The following is a 19543-nucleotide window of genomic DNA, read 5'->3' as shown; positions in this document are numbered from 1 at the left end:
CGCGGCGCGAGCGACAGCAGCCGAAAGCTACGTTCCCCCAGCGCACGCCTGGCGATCCGTGCGGCGACGCCTCCGCCCGCGCACGCATCGCGGCGTCCGGCGTGGCGCGAGGCGCGCGGCGGCGAGCGGGTCAATGCGCGTGGGGCCCGATCCACCGACCACGATCCCGTTCCCGCCACACAAACGACGGCCTCCTTTTCCCTCCCTCCTCCATTCTTCCTTAACACCGCGTGGAACGCCCCGGCGAGCAGCAAAAAATCGGCCCGCCTTTTTGGCAACGCCCGACCTTTATAAGCGCGCGCCTCGCCACGGGACGCCCCCTCCGAATCAGAACCGCGCGCCCCATTGGCTCGCGCACACCGGTCGCCCGCCCCCCGCTCCCTTGGCAAAGCCTCGCTCTCCCCGTTTTCCACGCGCGGCTCAAAGCCATAGCTCCTCGGTGCAGTTTGCAGCGGGCGGCCGGGACACCCACACACGACACGCAACCTAGTCTGCTGATCGACGCGCTGGAGGCGGGGCTCGTCGGGATGGAGCCGGCGGACAGGGGCGGTGGAGGGCGCGGGAGGGGCTGGAAGGGGAAGGGCGTGAGCTCGGGCTCCGCCGCGGGGAGGCAGCTGGCGCCAGTTTTAGAAGACGCGCCGGCGGCCGCATTGCTCCGGCCCCTGAAGAAGATCCGCAGCCCCGACCGCCGCCTCAACCGCTCCCTGTCCGCGCTCTCGTCCGCTCCCCCGTCCCCCGACTCGTCCTCTGTTTCCAACCCCATGTCGCCGCCGGCCACGTCGCTGCCGTCGACGCGACACATATTTCCGTTCGCGTACGATCCGGCCCCGGCGGCGTCGACAGCATCGACAGCAGCAGCGGCGACGGCACCGAGGCTCATGCCGCTGATGCAGTACTCCAGCGTGTACCAGCAGCCCCTGCCCCCGCAGCAACAGCAGCCTTTGCAGCACCAGCAGATGATTTCCTTCGGCGGCGGCCAGCATCAGCAGCCGCCGCCGAGCCCTCTGTTCCCGCCGCAGCTCGTGGCGCCGGAGGTGCAGCAGCAAATGCTGCTCCGCTACTGGAGCGAGGCGCTGAACCTGAGCCCCCGCGGGTTCCGCGGCGGGGCCGTGCCGCCGGCGCTGTTCCAGCAGCTGCTGCGGGCGCCGGGCCCGCCCAAGCTCTACCGCGGCGTGCGGCAGCGCCACTGGGGGAAGTGGGTGGCGGAGATCCGCCTCCCGCGGAACCGCACGCGGCTGTGGCTCGGCACCTTCGACACCGCCGAGGACGCCGCCATGGCGTACGACCGCGAGGCCTTCAAGCTCCGCGGCGAGAACGCCAAGCTCAACTTCCCCGACCTGTTCCTCGGCAAGGGTCGCGTCGGCGGGAGCGGCCGCACCAGCGCCAGCGCGGCGGCGTCGTGCTCCTCCTCCTCGTCCTCTGCTCCGCCAACGCCGGACGACACCAACACGAAGCAAGCACAGCACCATCACGGAGAGCAACCGTTCAACAGTGAAGCGAAGCCTCTGCTCCCCGAAACAGAGCAGGCAAAGAACTCGGAACCCGAACCGAATCCTCAGCTCCAACCGGCCGATCATCAGGGCGGTGACGGTAACGCGGCCATGTTCAAGCCGTCGGTGACGTCCAGCGGCGGGTGGGGTCCGGCCGACGAGGCGTGGTTCAGCGCCTGGGGCCCGGGCAGCTCCGTCTGGGACTACGACATGGACAACGCCCACGGCCTCTTCCTCCAGTCTCGCTTCGCCAGTGAGGTGACCAGCATGGACTACGTGCCCAGCGCCCCGGATGTCCCGGTGACACCGGCGGCAGGGACAGCCATGGCCTCTGCTGCCTCCATTTCTCTTCCATCTCCTCCACCTCCTCCCCGCAGTCCGGCCTACATGTGGAAGGACTGAGGATCGCACACGATCTTCACACACAGGAAGTAACCAGGACGCGGGATGCGCACAAGTTGCAGGTTTTAAGAGACAGCTTGTGGCATCGCGCACTACTACGATCACCATTCACAAAGCAGGAGCATCCGAAGGACCACCATTTTTATCTGGACCTTTCTCTCCGACCAGTTTTTTCCTCCTGAAACACCACAAGGAATCCCGGCTGCATTTTTGAGGCCGGGACAAGGGTGGCCTCTATTTCAATAGCCACCCTTGTTGATATTTCCATGACGATTCATGATTCCAACATGATCTTTAGGTATTTCTAGCATGTTCGGTTGCTGCAGGATTTGTAGTTGCATAGCTGCATGAAGTAGTGTTCTGTCTTTGTGGATCCCTGAAGATATGGAAGGAGGAGACGGGTTTTATGCTCTCCTCTGATTTTTAGTTAAGGTTTATGTTTTCTGCACGTACTGCATAACTAGTACATGTATGAGCGTCAGTGTTTGTGTGTGTTGATTCGGAATATGAAGTCATCGGCCAATGTACTTTCGTGTAGTATCAGTTTCATGTTTGATGAATTCGCAGTTGCTGAAGAATTGTTTAAGAGCAACTCCAAGAGTATCTTAAAAAATTCTTCCCCAAAACTATGTATTGGGGGTTCTCCCAAAAAATATTTCCCCCAAAAACATATCGATCCACAGCAGATCGCTAATAAATAGCCCCCAATATTTCAAACACAGGCCACGTCATCGTATTGGGCCCATCGGAAGGGACACGCGGGCATGCGGGAAACAGGATTGGGGGAGGAACGCCAACGCTAAAATATACGCGGTGGCAGGCTGTTTTTTAGCGTCGCTAAAAAATTGGGGAAGGTTTAGGTGGATTGTTGGAGTTCATTTTTCTCTCTTTTTTCCTTAAAAAAGGTATTGGGGGTAAGATTAGCAGCCTCTTGGAGTTGCTCTAAGTACTCCTTTCTCCTTATAATCCTACGAATCAAGTCCACAAATCTTAAGTGATCAAATTAGCAGCAATATGTAACAATAAGTTGCATCATCAGGACTTTTTATTCAGAGTGTCTGAAATGCATGCCATACTCTCTCAGCATATACGCGACTAAAAAACAATCAAGCCCAACTTAATATGCTTCTGGTATGGCCCAACATGAAAAATCCAAACATGCAGGATATTGGGCCAGATTGGAAGAAAGCAGCGCCCGTAATGTTCAATTCAGCCCGGCAATACGCTTACTTCGGCGAATCTCAACCGATCTAGTCTACTACTACCTTGCCGAGTCCAACCCGTTCGTTGCGTCGCCAATCATGTCGCGGCCACCGCCCCCGATGCTCTCCGTCCCGGAGAAGAAGACCGCCGCCGCCGAGCTGTTCCGCGACCGCCACTTCTTCAGCGCCACCGCCTTCTCCGACATCCGGGACGCCCGCGCCGCCGTCGCCGTCCCGAACCCGCAGGCCCAGCCCCCCGCCTCCCGCCGCGCCCTCCTCCTCCGCTACCATCGCCTCCTCTTCTCCGCGCGCGATGATCCCTGCGCCTTCGATGAGACGCTCTCCTTCACCTGGCACGACGCCTTCCGCCCCCACCTGAAGCACGCAGCCGCGTCCCTCCGCTTCGAGAAGGCCGCCCTCGTGTTCAACGTCGGCGCCGCCGCGTCGAGGATCGCGGCGGCCCACAGCCGCGCCACGGAGGAAGGGGTCAGGGCGGCGTGCGGGGAGTTCCAGCGCGCCGCGGGGGCGTTCCGTGCGGTCGGGGAGATGATGGAAGAGGAGGAGGGGACGACTGTGGATATGAGCTCGCAGGCCTCATCGATGCTGGAGCGGCTTATGCTCGCGCAGGCGCAGGAGTGTTGTTTCGAGCGCGCTCTCGCTGGGGGGAAGTCGCCGGCAGTATGCTCCAAGGTGGCCAGGCAGGTGAGATTGATGACTGCCAGCTCTGTATATCTTTCCTAGATGCATCGCTCGTTATGTCCCTGTTGGGGTGGTTAGCACAACTGCGTAAATCACAACTTCTGCAAACTGTGAAAATGCCCTTAATATGCTTTATTATGTTGTACTGCCATATCATAGTGTCATGAAAATTATCTTTGTATTTTGAGTCAAAAAGAGGACTTTCTTGTTGATAACTTTGTATTTGCGATTAAGAAGGACCAGATTCTCTGAAAGAGTAAGCCAAAGTTTCCAAATGTATGGTCGAGCAAAATTGGGAAAAATGGTACGAATGTCTTTTCATGTTGAGTGAGTGATCCAGAAAACAAAGGTAGGAGTGCTCACTGGTAGACTCCGTCAGGTAGGTCTGGCAATAGAGTGATAGAGGGAGTTTGTGCCAATTGCAGTGTCCAAATTATGTTGTCCCGTTATGTGTCTATAGAAACAAAGACCCGGCTGCCTGAGTTCCATTTCTGGTGGTTGTGAAACAACCAGGTTTCTGAACTCCTTCCACCAATGATTATGAAATATTTATAGAAAAAGGCACATCATTGCTTCTCAGAAAAAAAAGGCACATCATTTAGTTGAGAAAGTGCACATATAAGGGGAAAAAACTTAGAGTCAGAGGAAACCTAGAGACTTGGAACTAATTTAGTTTTGCTTCATCAATTAAAGTTAGCCTGAATTATAAAGACAATCCAAAAAGGAAATTTGCACTAAAAAATTAATTAATGATCCTAATTCCCAAATTGATGTTGCTACTCCTAACCCTTATGCTGATGATGCTACTGCTACAGTTTGTGCCTTTTTCTAATGGCCATGGATGATCTGTTTATCATTTTATTAGAGTGGCAAAATGAATACATATATATGTGCATTGCTTAGCGTTCAAAGTATATAGTGTTTCTTGTGTTAGAAAACATGCACTTAGGGAAAATATTGATATTATCTGTGGCTATTTGCAGGCTGCCTTGTTCTATGAAGAAGCTTATTCTGCAGTTATCGCTCCTCCACTGCAGAACCACTTTGAAAGATCATGGTTATCTCAGATCCAATTGAAGGCTGCTCTATTCAATGCAGAAGCTTGCTATAGGTACGCTATTGACCTCCATGAGAAGACAGAAATTGGTGAGGAGATAGCTCGATTGCAGGTTGGAATTAATGTAATTGTGGATGCAAAGAGAACTGCAAGAGGAGCTCCTGGACCTTTGTATGATTATGCTTCCAGACTTGAACAGGATACGAACAAGAGCTTGGATGCAGCAAAAGATGAGAATTACCGTATCTATCTTTTCCGTATCCCGTCTGCCACATCATTGACTCCTCTGCCAGCAGCTTCACTGGTACGTTCTGCGTCTTTGGGTGAGATCTTAGAGGCAAAGACAGAAAATGGCACTCAATCGCTGTAAATGGATGCTTTGATATTGTGAAATTACAGGAGGACTCGCTTGATATTGTCCGCTGCAGCAAAATTTGCAGGGTCAATAATGTTTACTATTATTATTATTTTATTCTTTTGCTGGGAGTCTAAATAAGTGCACAATTCTGGATTGGTGATATGTGGAGGTGCAACTAGGATTTTCGTGTTTGGTGTTTATGATATATTAATGTCCGTGGATCGGAAACCGGGCATTTTGATGCTAGTACTAGTTTTTTTGGGTGCTCTTGAACTGGCCATCTGTGTTTAATTCTTGCTACTGTTTCATCGCAGCAGTGTACAGTCAGAAATATATGGCATTATGTGTGGTGTGTAACGTGTCGTGTTATGCTGCATAAAAAGTTCAGAGCAGATAGTTTGTATCCTGGACTCCTAGCTTCACAAGACGAGGTGGTTTCCTTGTATCTGCGCAGATATCCGATCAACGAGCGTCGTCGTCGTCGTCGGGTCGCGCCTGTTTCGATCTGGCGGGAGAAATGGCGAATGGATTGGCGCGTGCGTCGGCGCGTGGGTTGCGTTGTCTTTCAACACGCCACGGGCAACCGCCCCGGCGGCAAGCGGCCAAACGGAGCCGTGGTCCAGGTGGCGACTCGTAAGGAGCGCGAACCCGTTGGTCTGGCTCGGCCACGGCGAGCAACCATAGCCAGGCGTGCGCTCCCGCCTTATCCAGTTGATCTCGTGCTGGACGCAGCGCAAAACTCACTAAATTCTGAGCATTTCCACCTCGCGGTCGCCGGGGGCGAAGCATTGCTACGCAACTCGCACCGTCCCGCGCCTCTCTTTACCCGCTCCCCCACCTTTCGTTTGCCCCCCGCTTCTATCCTCTCGTCGCCTCTCCCGCGCCGACCACCTGTTCGACCCAACTCCCCATCCTCCACCTGTCCACCTGCCCCCGCCGCATCCCAATGGCGACCGCCGCCGCGTCCGTGGCGCCGCCCTCCACCTCGACCTCCTCGGTGCTCCTGCTCCGCCGCCTCCCGTCCCCGGCGCCCGCCTTCGCCCGGCGCCTCGGCCCGCCATCGCTTCCGCCGCGCCGCGCGCGCCTGCTCCTCCAGGTCGCGCTCACCAGCGAGGTGTCCTCGGACGACGTGGCAGCCGAGGAGGCCGCGGCCGCGCCCAAGATCGGAAAGCGGGTGCGCGTCACGGAGCCGCTCCGCGTCTACCACGTCCTCAAGGCGCCCGACCTGGACATCCAGGGCATGGAGGGCGTCATCAAGCAGTACGTCTGCGTCTGGAAGGGCAAGCGCATCACGGCCAACTTCCCCTTCAAGGTCGAGTTCCAGCTCGCCGTGGAGGGACAGGCCAAGCCCGTCCGGTTCTTCGTCCACCTCCGCGAGGACGAGTTCGAGTTCGTCGACGAAGAGTGACGGCCTGGAGTGAGTGCGTTCGTGCCTGTGGACAAGTAAGCGGTAGCGCCGTTCTTATAGAATAATCATGGCCGCGGCGGTGGCTTGTGTATATTGCTTCCGGCGTGCAGTGACAGGGATGCAAAGAGGGTAGGAACTTGGAAAGGCATGGCGAGCTGTTTGCTTGCTTGCTGTTGTGCTGCTCTTCCTCCTTCCGTTCGACGTCTATTTTTCAGATGTGGGTAATTGTTCGGATGTTGATGATGACGATAGTTATAATTGTGATAATTTTGTTGCCGTGCTTAGTTATTTTGTTGATCGTTCCAAGAAATTTGTTTGTCTGATTGGTACAATATGCAATTATGCATTGCTGCTGGGAATTACAGTGCAACTTTGGACTGTTAGATCTTTGGCTGTTTTATATTTAGGATGCTATGTACAATATTTGGCCCCTATTTTGTAATTTAAGATGCTATATTCTACTTAGCTGGAGCCAGGACTTTGGTTAAGCAAGTACTCCCTCCGTTCCATCCGTTCCAAATTGCAGGTCATTTAGACTTTTCTAGGTTCATAGATATTATTATGCACCTAGACATATACTATATGTAGATGCATAATACTATCTACGAACAAAAAAAGCTAAAATGATCTACAATTTGGAACGGACGGAGTAGAACTTACTGACGTGGCAATTTCAGTTCGGTTCCGTCATCAAACTACTGCCCAGCTTATATGATCTGATAGTTTAAGAGCCTTCAAATTTCATTGACCTGTTCAATGTCAATGCCATAAATTTGCCTAGAACGAGACTATGCATGCCTGCTTGATCAGCTGGTCCTTTGAATCCTTGGGAATACCAAATCATCTTAAATTTAGTATAGGAAGTTCTTTGAAAACTCATTGGTTTCTAGCAAGAATGAACAATCGTTAGACTTCATAAAATTTCTTTTGGTTAGGGGCGTTGGACATTTTATGTTTTCTTTACCAAGTCCAATTGGTATGATACTCCTAGTCCCCACTCTCCAACAATGTTTATTTTTACAGTGGAGACTGTAGAGTTACAAACTTCCGAGTGGTTTTATAACTTGTCTTATATCAGCTCACGCCGCTGTTTTAGAAACACCTCTTCCAGGGCAAATGGTGCTTTCAAAATTTTGTAGCACAAATATTCATCTCTTAACTTCACTATAATGTGTGTACATAATATGATAACAAGTATCTTGTGCACTTTTGTGCACTTTTTTATGATCTATCTGAAAACCTAGGATGTGTTCGGTTTGGAGACAATATTGGATGGGATGGTTCCATCTCTAATTTTTTTTGGAACATGACAATCTCATTTTATGTTTGGTTATGTGGGATGAGATGATCCCAATTCTATGTTTGGATGGAGGGATGAAATCTGGAGGGATGGAGGGCGTTACAACCCCGTTAAGCATGTTTTATGTGGGGCCCATTTGTCAGCCATGTCGCACAGGGGCGCGCCGCCGCACCGTGCCGGGTGCCTCGCCGGCGGGCGGAGGGCTCGGGCCCGAGCTTTGCGGAGCCGCGAGCTCAGCCTCTGGCGCCCTAGCGCGCTCGCCCCGCCGCGAGGAAGGGCCCGGGGTCGCTGCCTGAGAAGCCCGCGAAAATTTTCTCGCCCTCCGCTGGAGTCCATCCGGTGCTCACCGGCCAAATTCGTCAGCCATGGTGACTTTCGATTCAATCGCTCGTACTGGAAGCTTCCTTGATTTGTTTTGAATCGATTTTACTAGTCACCTTTACAAATCCATTGAAGGAGAAGTTGGAATTTCATTTTTCCCATCCGCCTGCCTCCATGGAAGCAGCGGCAAGGGAAGCTGGCATCCTCTCGTGAGGATCCTCACTCCCTCAGGCCCGACCCGCGGACCGGGGAGGAGCTCCCGCTCGGCCGGCCGGCGGCGCTCCCCTGTGGCTGCTCCAGCTCGCCCCGGCGCTCGTCCCTGGTGGCCCCAAGGTCGCCCCCGCGCGCTCGTCGCCGGAGAAAGCCGCTCGAGCTCCGCTCGCCAGTCCTCCGGGCTCAGCTCTCCTCCAGCTCCTGCTCGATCGCGCCCAACGGATAACGACGGCGTCGAAGCTGGATGACCCCGTCCGCTCGATTCGGAGGGACGGGGTTGTCCCGCGTATCAAGGGAAGCCCGTTTTCCCCGCCGGGTTCCGGCTTTTTTTCCACGGAGGAAGCCCACGCAGAAAATTTCCGCGGGCGCCTTTGGAAGCTTGGTAGTGGAGTTCTATCCGTCTCAACCTATTTTTCCACGCGGAAGGCCTCCCGGCCTCGAGACATCGGGCGCCAACCCCTGTCTCGCCCATCCCTCGAGCCTCGTCTTGCCCGTCTGCCCCTATGCTAGAAAGCCACCGCCACCACCCCCGTCTCTTCTGCCGCCGCCGCCTCCCGTCTCCGCCGTCGCCACTCCGGTAAAAAGTCGCACTACCTCCTTCACGATCCAGGTTCAGGTGCACCTCCTCTAGTCCTTCTCCCCATCTAATTGTAACCGGTTCCTATGGGATCAGAGTGGAGACCAGCCTTTTAGTACCTTCTCCTTTTGTACCTTTTCAGAGAACTAGAAAGGTTCGTTAGATTTGCTTCTTTTGTTTGGAGGATATATGCATCCTTCCCCACAAAGAGATGTTGCCTGTGATCTTTGGGATTCTTTGCGAATCCGTGGTAATTTGGGTTTAGCTTAGTAGCTTAGGTGTGACATAGTGACTTTTTACTGGTGTCGGATCGAGCAAAGGTTAGCTGAGATCGTCAAGATAATGAGAGATTTTGTAACGAAATAAGAACATAATCCCGAGATTCTAGTTCTGTTTTCTTTTTCATATTTTGTTTCTTAAAATGATTTGAGATTATTTTTCAATATTAAATGATTAGCTCGGCGTTGGTGTTAAAAATATAATTAGACCGTTGCTATCAGGAGTAAAGCTTTGCAACAGGTGTATCTTTATTTGAAATGATTGGATATGTAGCATAGATGCACTTAACTATAGATGGTGATTATAATTTAAAATATGTTAGTTCAGTTGTCACTATTATATGTCAAATGTTGACTTTTGAATATTACTGCAACTGTAGCTGGTTTGTCACTATATTAATTGGTTGAATTGGTTACATTTAGCTTCTCCAATCTTTATTTATATTTTTTCTATCCTTAAATCACATCTTTACATCTTTTCTGTCCTTCTGATAATTCATGATTTATGAGGTTGTAGTCTTGTATGAAATCTTTAGGAACCTATTTTTCTAGAAACCTAGGCTATATGGCGAAATCCAAGCTAAAAAGATGTTGACTGGTTGTTGCTGCTGATTTATTGTTCTATTTGATGGGTTACTATATTGGTTTGTTATCCTGATTTCTCTTATTGCTCTATTTGATGGGTTACTACACACTAGCTAATGGGATCTTGGGAGGAGCAAGTTAGGCAGTTTTTGTTGGAGGAGGAGGAAGAGGATGATGAGCTATTTTTTGTACTTGTTCCTTCTATAATTCCGTACCACAAGAAGAGAAAATGCCTGTCCACACATCTTCTCTTCCTGGTGCCAAAAAGGTGAAGGAAATACTTAAAGGACACCTAAATTGGTCTAAAGTTGAGTTCCGAATGGAGTCTGAAATATTTAAAGCCACAACGGATTTTCTTAGAAGAGAGAATTTGCTCCGTGACACATGAGGTGTTGCTGTTGAGGAGCAGCTTGGGATGTTCATGTTTATACTCTCACACAATGCTAGCAATCAAAGGTTACAGAAAGCTTTTCAACACAGTGGCGAGACAATCCATAGGAAAATAACAGAAGTTTTCAAAATAATTCCTACGATTTGTGAGACTTCCAAGTTCATTCCAAATTCATATCAAAATCGTGATAGATCCTCGTTTTATGCTCTTGTTTCAAGTACCAATCTTTTCTTCCAAAGTGCATAACCCTTTCCCCAATCTTTTGTTTCCTTGTGTGCCAAGTCCTTATGTTTTTTCTCCTTCTGTGCAGAATTGCATTGGTACAATCGATGGCACTTATATACCAATCACCATCGCAAAAGACAAGACCCCTCCCTACAGAAATAGGAAAGGAACCCTATCACATAATATTGTGTTAGCCTGCAACTTCGACCTTAACTTCACATTCATTTCATGTGGATGGGAAGGGTCAGCATCAGATGCAGAAGTCCTTAGATCTGCTGTTAGCAAATGATTTATTGTGCTATAGGGGAAGTTCTATCTTGTAGATGGTGGGTACACAAATACATCATCCTTTATTGCTCCATATCGAGGAGTTCGGTACCCACTCAGTGAGTTTAGAAGGCGTCGTTCATCTAAAAGTGGTTATGCAAACTACAAAGAATTGTTTAACGATCGCCATGCATTGCTTCACAACCATACAGAGAGGGCCATTAGTGTTCTAAAGAAGAGGTTCCCGATTCTAAAATTAGGCACTTTCCATCCCATAGAAAATCAATTCAAGATTGCAGCTGCAGCAAGTGCATTTCACAATATAATTAGAGGGCAAAATGGTCAAGAGGGGTGGCTGGATGACCAACCAGAGTTTATTCCAACAGATCAATATGTTGATGTGCCGGAGGGGAACAATAACTATCCAAGTGAGGTGGAGTCAAACGATGGCAATACTCTAAGAGATCAAATTGCACACCAAATGTGGGCTGCTTATAATAATAATAATAATTAGTCTAGTTTGATTTCTCTAGTTTGTGTATGTTTTGCTTATGTAATTTTTGAAACTTCCTACTGCAAACATTATTGTAATAAGTGCGTTTTTTAATGCAATTGTTATCTTTGTACTTGAATTTGTGTTTTTTGAGACACCTTGATCTTGCTTATATTTCTTTGTACTTCATCTTAACATGTTTTGAGAAATGTAGCCATGGCAGGAGAAGCTGATAGGGCTGCTTGGAACTCCGCTTATGAGAAAGATCTTGTTGAAATATTACTTGACTACAAAGATAACCCCAAATATAAAGGTCAAAATAGTTGGATATCGGAGGGTTGGAGGATTATCACCAGCAAGTTCAATGAGAAGTTTCTCGTAGCTCATTTCTCAAAGAAGCAGGTGCAGGAGGAGAAGGAGAAGGAGCTCAAAGCTAATTACAACGCACTAAGAGATGCTAAAAGAGACAGTGGTAATGGTTGGAATGAATCTTTGTGTATGATACTAACAGAACCACAAGTATGGGAGAAGCTAATTGCGGTAAGCTATTTGGACTCTATATAAAATATGCTAAGAAGTAGCTAAGTTATTGTTGTTAACTAATTATTCTTTTCTGTTACATTCAATAGAATCATCCAAGAGTAGCAAATTTTCGCAAAAAGCCATTTCCCCTCTTTTACCAATTGGAAGCACTATATGAAGGTGAAGTTCCCTCACTTGCATAGCTTAATTTGTTGCTTTTAGCATCAAACAGTTTTGTGGTTCTAATATGAGTTCCAATTGTCTCTTAAAAATAGGAAGTGTTGCTACAGGAAATCTAAACTTCACATCAACCATGCAAGTGGATCCACCTTCTGCTCCTGCACCTCATGTTCTTCCTCCTCCTCCTCCTCCTCCTCCTGCACCTCCCATTGCTCCTGTTGTTCCTCCTCTTGCACCTACTGTTGAAAGAAGTAACTCTGAATAAAGCAACAGTCACTTGGGTGTGAATCCATTTGCTTTGAGTTTCAATGGCCAAGAGACTTCTAATGCACATAATGACGCAATGAAGCTCAAGATTCAAGACAAGAAGAAGGTGGAAGTGGGAGAATGCGTAAGCAAAGTCACATTAGCTCTACTCTTGAGGGATATGTGGAGTACAAAAAGAGCCAAACCAACAAAACTTTGCAAGCTCTTGAAGAAAGGAAAAGGCGTGAGGAAGAATTTTTAGTTGAGAAGTGTGTTGATCAAGTGGATGCTATGGTCGAATTAACCGATGAGGAGAAGTCATATGCTTTGGATGTCTTTGAGTCTGACACACACAGGAAGATATTCATTACAACCAAGAACCCTAATGTTCGATTAATGTGGCTAAAACGAAAAATCAGGTACGTCTCTTTAAATATGCTCAATGTATGGTTCATGATTAACTTACTTGTCTCATCATATCTAACCATGTAAAATTTTACTTTATGTGAACCTTTTGCCGCTAACATGGCTAAATTATTTCACTTTTTTATTTGGTTAATTAATTGCAAAGCCCTGATGGGAAGCACTACATGTTGGATGTATATAATTCAAGATTTGAAATGGTTTTATTCAGGTAATATAAAACACTATAAGCTATTTGTAATTGCTCATGTGCCAAACTTTTGTGTCAGATGATTATTAGATTCATAAGTTTAGTCAAACACTATATAAGATTTGAAATGATTATAGCCAAACACTATAAACTCATGTAGTCAAACACTATAAGATTTGAAATGATTTTCTAAATTCATAAGTTTAGTCCTTCTGTAGCTTCTATGACAAGGCCATCCTGTTGATGTAATGTTGTCTATCAAGCATATTTGTTTGTCTATATTTGTCTGTTTTGAATTATATGTTGAATCTAAACCTTTAATTGTTAATCTGACTGTAGATCTCTCATGGACCATACTGTTTTGATGTGATGGTGGCTGCTGGTGGTGGCTGCTGCTGTTGAGCCATGGAGGTGTTATTGTGAAGCATGTGATCAAATTATTTTTCTACTAGACATACATGTCATTATTTATGTGCAACATCCATTCACTAGCCCAAATTTATATAGATTAAAGTGAACCATAATTTGAATTTATGGACGGTCATGTAAGGTTGGTGCAGATTTTTGTTTTTTTAGAGATGTTTCAATGCATTTCTGATTTTTCTAAATATTTCTATTTTTTCTTTAATTTTTTCTGAATTTTTGAAGTATTTTTTTTTGCTCCAGAGGGAATTTGGCCTCGGGGTTTCCAAACACCAGTGAGGAGATCCTCCCGGGAAGTTTGATTTGCCCTACCGGAAAGTTGATCTGCTATCAAAATCTCCGGCGTGGGAATTTTCCCCTGGTTTTTTCTACCCTAACTGCCAAACTAACCCTAAGGGAATATTCCTCTAAGGGATTTGATTTTTATAATTTTTTCACAGTACCTGGTCAACTGCAGGCGAAGGAGGACTGCGAAGTGCTTTATTGCGAGGTTACAAGTTACCAGATGGTACCTCCATGATATTCCACATGTGCGTAGCCAGGAATCGACAAGATAATTAAGGTCAGAACAACGATCCTGCAGTATTCTTGTGCAGCGCGTGCACTATTTGGCGGTAGAAAAATGTTTCAGCTTCAGTCGAATCCTCTCGTCCTCGTAGAAGTGGATTCAGCTGCTCTCTGTAGAGTAGAGGCGTAGAGCAGAACCAGGCTCCACGTATTCTTTGTAATTGTGGTCTTCAGTGCTGATACTTGCTGCGGCCACAACCATTGTTGCTGTACAGTGCAGGTTGCGGTCTGTTTGTCATTCTGTCGTGGTTGATCTATCTGTTGTTCATCATGCCAAGCTTGCAACGAGGTCTGTTCAGCTGGACTTATAAACCGGCTGAAAAGTTGAAACGACTGATTTTTTGTGAGAGAAAAATATTGTTCGATGGCTGATAACCTGAAGCGAACAGGTTGGAGATTCCCAGTTTCCACGAGCTACGTTGAAGACATTGAAAGCCCAAGCCAGCTTTTTACCTCGCCGGTTGATCTGTAAAAGGAAACAGCACGCCTACTTTTCGTTTCACGTTTTCAGCCTTTGCGGAACAAAGTTTCTCTGACTATGCACCAAAGTGCCAACACATGTCCAGAATAACTTTATTAGGGAGCGGCTGCCGCGGAATTGAAGTTAAATTGGATGTCGCAGCACGAGGACCTTCTTCGTTCGAATTCATCCATCCGCATTTCCGCGAATCTCTCAAGTCGCGGCTTCGCATCCTGAATTTGCACTTTTGCAGCATGCGTTCGTCCGTCTGCGTTTTCTGCGGATCCGGGACCATTATTTGTTTGTGCGCAGTTCGTTCTTCAATTCATGTCGTGCCGTGCGCTCGATCGGTGTCGCTAGGGCCGTGTAGAAATTATGACGCCACCTGGGCCATCAGGCCAACTGACCCAGTATTTAGTGGTAGCGAGCACGTAGTACATAGTAATCATCATTCATGGCAGTGGATCCCGTTGTTTCTGCGAGACTGCGACCATCCAAGGCTGGTGGATCCTCCCAGTCACCTGCCAGCGTCGCACGCCGTCACGTGAGAGAACAGAGTTACCCGATCCCCCTCCGGCGCGGGCGGAGGATGCCGCCGCCGCAACCGACGGGAGAACGCCCGCGGATCGGCAGATGACGCCGCAAGTAGCACGCACGCACGCACTCCACTCTCCAACGGTCGGCTCTCGTTCAAAAGAGGAGACGGTGGGAGTGGAACTAGCGAGCCGCAACGGTCGGTCTCTGCAGGCTGCAGCTGCGCGGCAAAAGGAATCCGGAATCCATCTCAGTAGGAGCTGCGACTCCATCTCGCTCGTAGCCGTTGGCCGTTAGGTGAGGCACTCTGCTCGGAGGTCGTGCTCGTTTCAAACGTCCGCCTGTTTGAACCACACCATGGATACAACTTTTTGGTGGCATCGCCCAAAGGACAAATTAGCTGTGACCTGGAAAAATGATCATCTCCCTATTGCAAAGCTTGCTACCAGTCGCAAGTGATCGCTTTCCCGTGCATTTCCGTTAACAGATCAGCACAGGTACCAGCCAAATGAAGTTATCACCTTTTTTTTTTTTGAGGGCAAATGAAGTTATCACCTGGCAGGAGCACACGCGCCTCTGATGCTGCTGGTGCTGGTACAACCGCGGAGCATTTTGAAGACGAGATGATGAGATAATCAAGATCCAGTCAGGCCCCGCCAACTTCTAACGGATAGCGTCCCCACCGAGTCGCTAGCCGAGTCCCAAGGACCCGTTCCTCATAGACCGTCTGGTCGACCACGCATCATCCCTAAGCGGCACCCGTCGGTTCACAGCACCGTGTCCAGGCAACGGCCCTCACGCCTCCCCACGTGCGTGCGTGCGCGCACGAGCCTAGATGCGATCCGCGATTGAGAGGGGGATTTCAAATCCCCGACGTGCTGCATCGCATCAGCTTTGCTCATCGGGCGCACGGTACGGAGTACTAGCACAGAGCACGACACACACTAACACGTAATCAATTCGCTAATCGCGTCTCCCCACGCGCTGCTTAAATACCACCACGTCACAGTCCAACGCATTCTTTTGCTTGCTTCACTCCCTCAGCTCCAGCTGACCAAGCTCGATCGAAGGTCGCAGCTCGTTGCTGTCACCACCACCCGCCATGGGCCTCTGCTTCAGCAAGAAGAAGCCACCGGCCACGCCGGCCGGTGGCGCCAAGAAGCCCGGCAAGGTCGCCGTGGTGGCCGCCAACGACAAGGCCAAGAAGACGGCGCAGCAGCCCAAGAAGGCGGCCAAGGCGGCGGTGGAGCCTGCCGTGGCCGGCAAAGGTGCTGCGGTGTTGGTCGTGAGGGCCAAGGATGCCGCGGCGGGAGGAGAGGAGAAGAAGAAGCGGCCGGGCTCGCAGGAGCCGGCGGCGACCGAGAAGCCGCTGCCTGTGGTGGTGGTGCCATCGGCGCCGGTGCGCACGTCGAGCTGCACCAAGGAGGAGGTGGACGCGATCCTGATCCAGTGCGGGCGGCTCAGCAGGAGCTCGTCGGGGACCGGGAGGGCGGCGTCGAGCGAGGCCGGCGGCCACCGCAGGAGACGCTCGGGGTCCAAGCGCAGCTACGACTTCGATCAGGACGCGAGGTCTGGGGGCGGCCCTGGCGCGGACGAGGATTGGGAGGGGCAGGTGGCGGCGGCGGTGGTGTCAAGGCCGTCGCCGCACCGGGGCTCGCCGCAGCGGAAGCGGTCGGGGAGCCGGGAGCGGAGCAGCAGCGGAGGCGGGAGCCGGAGGGCCAGCCGGTCGCCGGGGCGGCGCACGGATGGCGCTGCGGCATCTGTGGCGACGGCGGGCTCTGGCGGTGGAGAGCGCGCGAGGCAGCAGCCGGGGAAGATGGTGTCCGTGCCCGCGAGGGAGAAGGGGCGCGCGCCGTCGCCCGCGGCGGCGTCGGGGAAGAGGTGCGCGTCTCCGAGATCGAGCTCTCCCGCGAGGATGGCGGCGGGGAATGAGAACGCGGGCGGCGGACCGGCGACCGGGCCGACGCCAGCGCTGAGCCGGAGCTCGTCCAGGAAGGCCGAGCAGTCACCGTACAGGCGCAACCCCATGGCCGATCTCGACGAGAACTCGCTCCGTAACAACAGCAACCACATTGCCAGACGGCAGAAGGTAAAGACGTGATCAAATAAAGCTCAATTTTTTCTCCATTTCTTGCAATTCCTGTCATACCATTCGCTCAAATTTTTGCCATGGTTCCAGAAATCCATTGAGAATGCCGTCGCCGCCACACCCAAGAAGAAGGCCACTGAGCGCTGCAAGGAGGCGACGGTTGCACCAAGCTGCCGTTCCGGGATGGAGAAGCCGGAGATCGCAGAGGACGCCACCGTTGCCGTGTCAGAGACGAGAGCGCCCTCGTCGAAGACGACCGCGACGCGCACGGCGAGCATCGTGGCCGATAGCCTGAGCCAGAGGCCCGTGGGGCATCCCGGCAGCAGGTCGCGGCGGTCGTCGCGCGACTTCGACCAGAACCCCGGCTCGTACACCACCCAGCTCCTCGAGGACATCCAGAACTACCACCAGCAATCCACCTCCGTAACCGTCCCCGCCACGCCCGCGACGCCGTCCATCTCGCTCCCGGCGTGCGTCGCCAAGGCGTGCTCCATCGTCGAGGCCGTTGCCGACCTCAACTCCTGCTCGTCGGAGAACCACACCTACGAATACGAGCCCGGCCTCTCCGCCGACGACAAGGGCTCCGTCAACGCGCCGCTCGGCAGCGACGGCGGCGTCGAGCCGAGCGCCGTGCGCAAGCACGCGCAGCCGGCGCGGGACTTCCGCGCGGAGGCCGAGCCTCAGGAGTCGGCCGGGAGCAACAGCGTCTCCGGTCACCCGTGGACGCTGTCAAGGGAGCCAACCTCGGTGGAGTCCACGGACCGGACATGGAGCGCCGGCGACGAGGTTGTCGAGCAGTCCGGCAGCCACGGAGCCCGCTGCAGCCCGATGAACAGGCCCCGGCAGAGCAAGCAGAGGCCGTCGCAGCCCGAGCCCAGCGGCCGGTCGCGCGCTGGCTCCGGCAACGGTAACACGTTGCATCGTGGACGCAGCGCACATCGTGGCAGCAGCAGCAGCGTGGCGAGCGGCCGGTCCGGTGTTCGGGTCGTCTCGGCCGCTTCGTAGTGGATCAGAATTGTTAGATCAGGCATGTTGCTGCATCGTTGTTCTATCTAGGTGTTGGTAGTGGCAAGATGGATTGCTGCTTCACAGATGTGTTCGTGTTTCTTTATGAGCTATACATTGTTCAGATGTGATCATGGTGTGACAATGTGACATTGGCAATGTATACTCTGTTATGGCTGCAAGCCTTACCCAAAATCTCCTGGGCACGGTTTCCTGACGGTTTATATTGGACTGAAGACTAATGACATAGGCATAGTGGAATAAGCATCGCGGAGATTCATAATGCTTATGATTTTCATCAAATCAATTTCAACTTTACAAGAAAGGAAATGCCATTTTCGCAATCGCAGAGCTGCTTGGTATTCATCAGCCAAAAATTTTCTACAAATGGTCCTCTCCTTCCTGACCGATAGCGGTCCTCTTCTAGCACTTCTCTTCTCTCCAGTTGGTTTGTCACTCGACCTGTTTCTCCAGGTTGAGATTTCTTTGAGGTGCTGATCCTGAAATAACTTCAGAAATTGGTTTGTAAAGTTATCGTGAGAGTGAGAAACATATATCATTCAAATAACCAGCCGATGAGCCTAGTACTGTGAATTGTGACAGAGGACGAAGCAATACTTATATCATGGTTTTATCAAAAATTTAAGCATCAATAGCTTTCGTAGCTCGGTTAGAGTACCCGTTTTGTAAGCGGGAGATCTTGAGTTCGACTCTCAACGAGAGCAGTTTTAGTCGATTTTGTTTAAACACCAACTAATATAAGTATGATGAATCCATTACTCCATTAGTGATGCATCTCTTTGCACAATAAAATGAAAAGCAAATTTCTCTTGAGATAAAAATAATGGCAAAAATTGTTTGAGATTTTGTTTAAACACCAACTAATATAAGTTAGATGAATCCATTACTCCATTAGTGATGCATCTCTTTGCACAATAAAATGAAAAGCAAATTTCTCTTGAGATAAAAATAATGGCAAAAATTGTTTGAGATTTTGTTTAAACACCAACTAATATAAGTTAGATGAATCCATTACTCCATTAGTGATGCATCTCTTTGCACAATAAAATGAAAAGCAAATTTCTCTTGAGATAAAAATAATGGCAAAAATTGTTTGAGATTTTGTTTAAACACCAACTAATATAAGTTAGATGAATCCATTACTCCATTAGTGATGCATCTCTTTGCACAATAAAATGAAAAGCAAATTTCTCTTGAGATAAAAATAATGGCAAAAATTGTTTGAGATTTTGTTTAAACACCAACTAATATAAGTTAGATGAATCCATTACTCCATTAGTGATGCATCTCTTTGCACAATAAAATGAAAAGCAAATTTCTCTTGAGATAAAAATAATGGCAAAAATTGTTTGAGACTAAGAAACTGGCAACTCCTTTTTTTGTGAGGAAAAAATGACAAGAACTTTGTAGGCGACATTTGGCAAATGGGTCATGATGGATGGAATTGGGAAATGCAGATTTCTCTTGAGATGAAAATATTGACAATTATTTTGAAAGGAATAAGCGAAGCTTTTATAGGAGACATTTGGCAAATGGGTCGCGATGGTTGGAAATGGCAAACGATTAGCGGGATCATTTTTTCCCCTTTTTAGATAATGAGACACGGTAAAAGGACCC

General features: G+C 50.0%; 4 protein-coding genes and 1 pseudogene across 4 annotated transcripts; all 5 read left to right on the top strand.

Moving 5' to 3' along the window:
• Positions 1 to 306: 306 nt before the first annotated feature.
• Positions 307 to 2429, top strand: LOC117863814 (uncharacterized). The gene has a single exon (XM_034747676.2). The coding sequence runs from the start codon at positions 528 to 530 to the stop codon at positions 1890 to 1892; it is 1365 nt and encodes a 454-aa protein (XP_034603567.1). The 5' UTR covers positions 307 to 527; the 3' UTR covers positions 1893 to 2429.
• Positions 2430 to 3158: 729 nt separating this feature from the next.
• Positions 3159 to 5454, top strand: LOC117863823 (vacuolar-sorting protein BRO1). Its single transcript, XM_034747686.2, has 2 exons — positions 3159 to 3796; positions 4777 to 5454. Exons 1-2 carry the CDS (start codon positions 3194 to 3196, stop codon positions 5218 to 5220), a joined length of 1047 nt encoding a protein of 348 aa, XP_034603577.1. The 5' UTR covers positions 3159 to 3193; the 3' UTR covers positions 5221 to 5454.
• Positions 5455 to 5945: 491 nt separating this feature from the next.
• Positions 5946 to 6900, top strand: LOC117863834 (ferredoxin-thioredoxin reductase, variable chain). The gene has a single exon (XM_034747697.2). The coding sequence runs from the start codon at positions 6155 to 6157 to the stop codon at positions 6614 to 6616; it is 462 nt and encodes a 153-aa protein (XP_034603588.1). The 5' UTR covers positions 5946 to 6154; the 3' UTR covers positions 6617 to 6900.
• Positions 6901 to 10006: 3106 nt separating this feature from the next.
• On the top strand, positions 10007 to 11399 carry LOC140221463 (uncharacterized; annotated as a pseudogene).
• Positions 11400 to 15745: 4346 nt separating this feature from the next.
• Positions 15746 to 18100, top strand: LOC117866995 (uncharacterized). Its single transcript, XM_034751335.2, has 2 exons — positions 15746 to 16900; positions 16991 to 18100. The coding sequence occupies exons 1-2, from the start codon at positions 15914 to 15916 to the stop codon at positions 17903 to 17905; spliced, it is 1902 nt and encodes a 633-aa protein (XP_034607226.1). The 5' UTR covers positions 15746 to 15913; the 3' UTR covers positions 17906 to 18100.
• The last annotated feature ends 1443 nt before the right edge of the window (positions 18101 to 19543 follow it).

This window comes from Setaria viridis, chromosome 1 (genome assembly GCF_005286985.2).
Source record: "Setaria viridis chromosome 1, Setaria_viridis_v4.0, whole genome shotgun sequence".
In the NCBI taxonomy this organism is placed as follows: Eukaryota; Viridiplantae; Streptophyta; class Magnoliopsida; order Poales; family Poaceae; genus Setaria; species Setaria viridis.
The sequence above is the reverse complement of the archived record's forward strand: the minus strand, read 5'-3'. Positions and strand labels throughout refer to the sequence as shown.

Bases quoted from the DNA above. Each gene is read 5' to 3' on its own strand.
- LOC117863814 (XM_034747676.2), top strand. From the start codon at position 528: ATGGAGCCGGCGGACAGGGGCGGTGGAGGGCGCGGGAGGGGCTGGAAG.
- LOC117863823 (XM_034747686.2), top strand. From the start codon at position 3,194: ATGTCGCGGCCACCGCCCCCGATGCTCTCCGTCCCGGAGAAGAAGACC. The intron at 3,797-4,776 runs GTGAGATTGATG...GGCTATTTGCAG, and splicing joins GCTCCAAGGTGGCCAGGCAG to GCTGCCTTGTTCTATGAAGA.
- LOC117863834 (XM_034747697.2), top strand. From the start codon at position 6,155: ATGGCGACCGCCGCCGCGTCCGTGGCGCCGCCCTCCACCTCGACCTCC.
- LOC117866995 (XM_034751335.2), top strand. From the start codon at position 15,914: ATGGGCCTCTGCTTCAGCAAGAAGAAGCCACCGGCCACGCCGGCCGGT. The intron at 16,901-16,990 runs GTAAAGACGTGA...CCATGGTTCCAG, and splicing joins ACATTGCCAGACGGCAGAAG to AAATCCATTGAGAATGCCGT.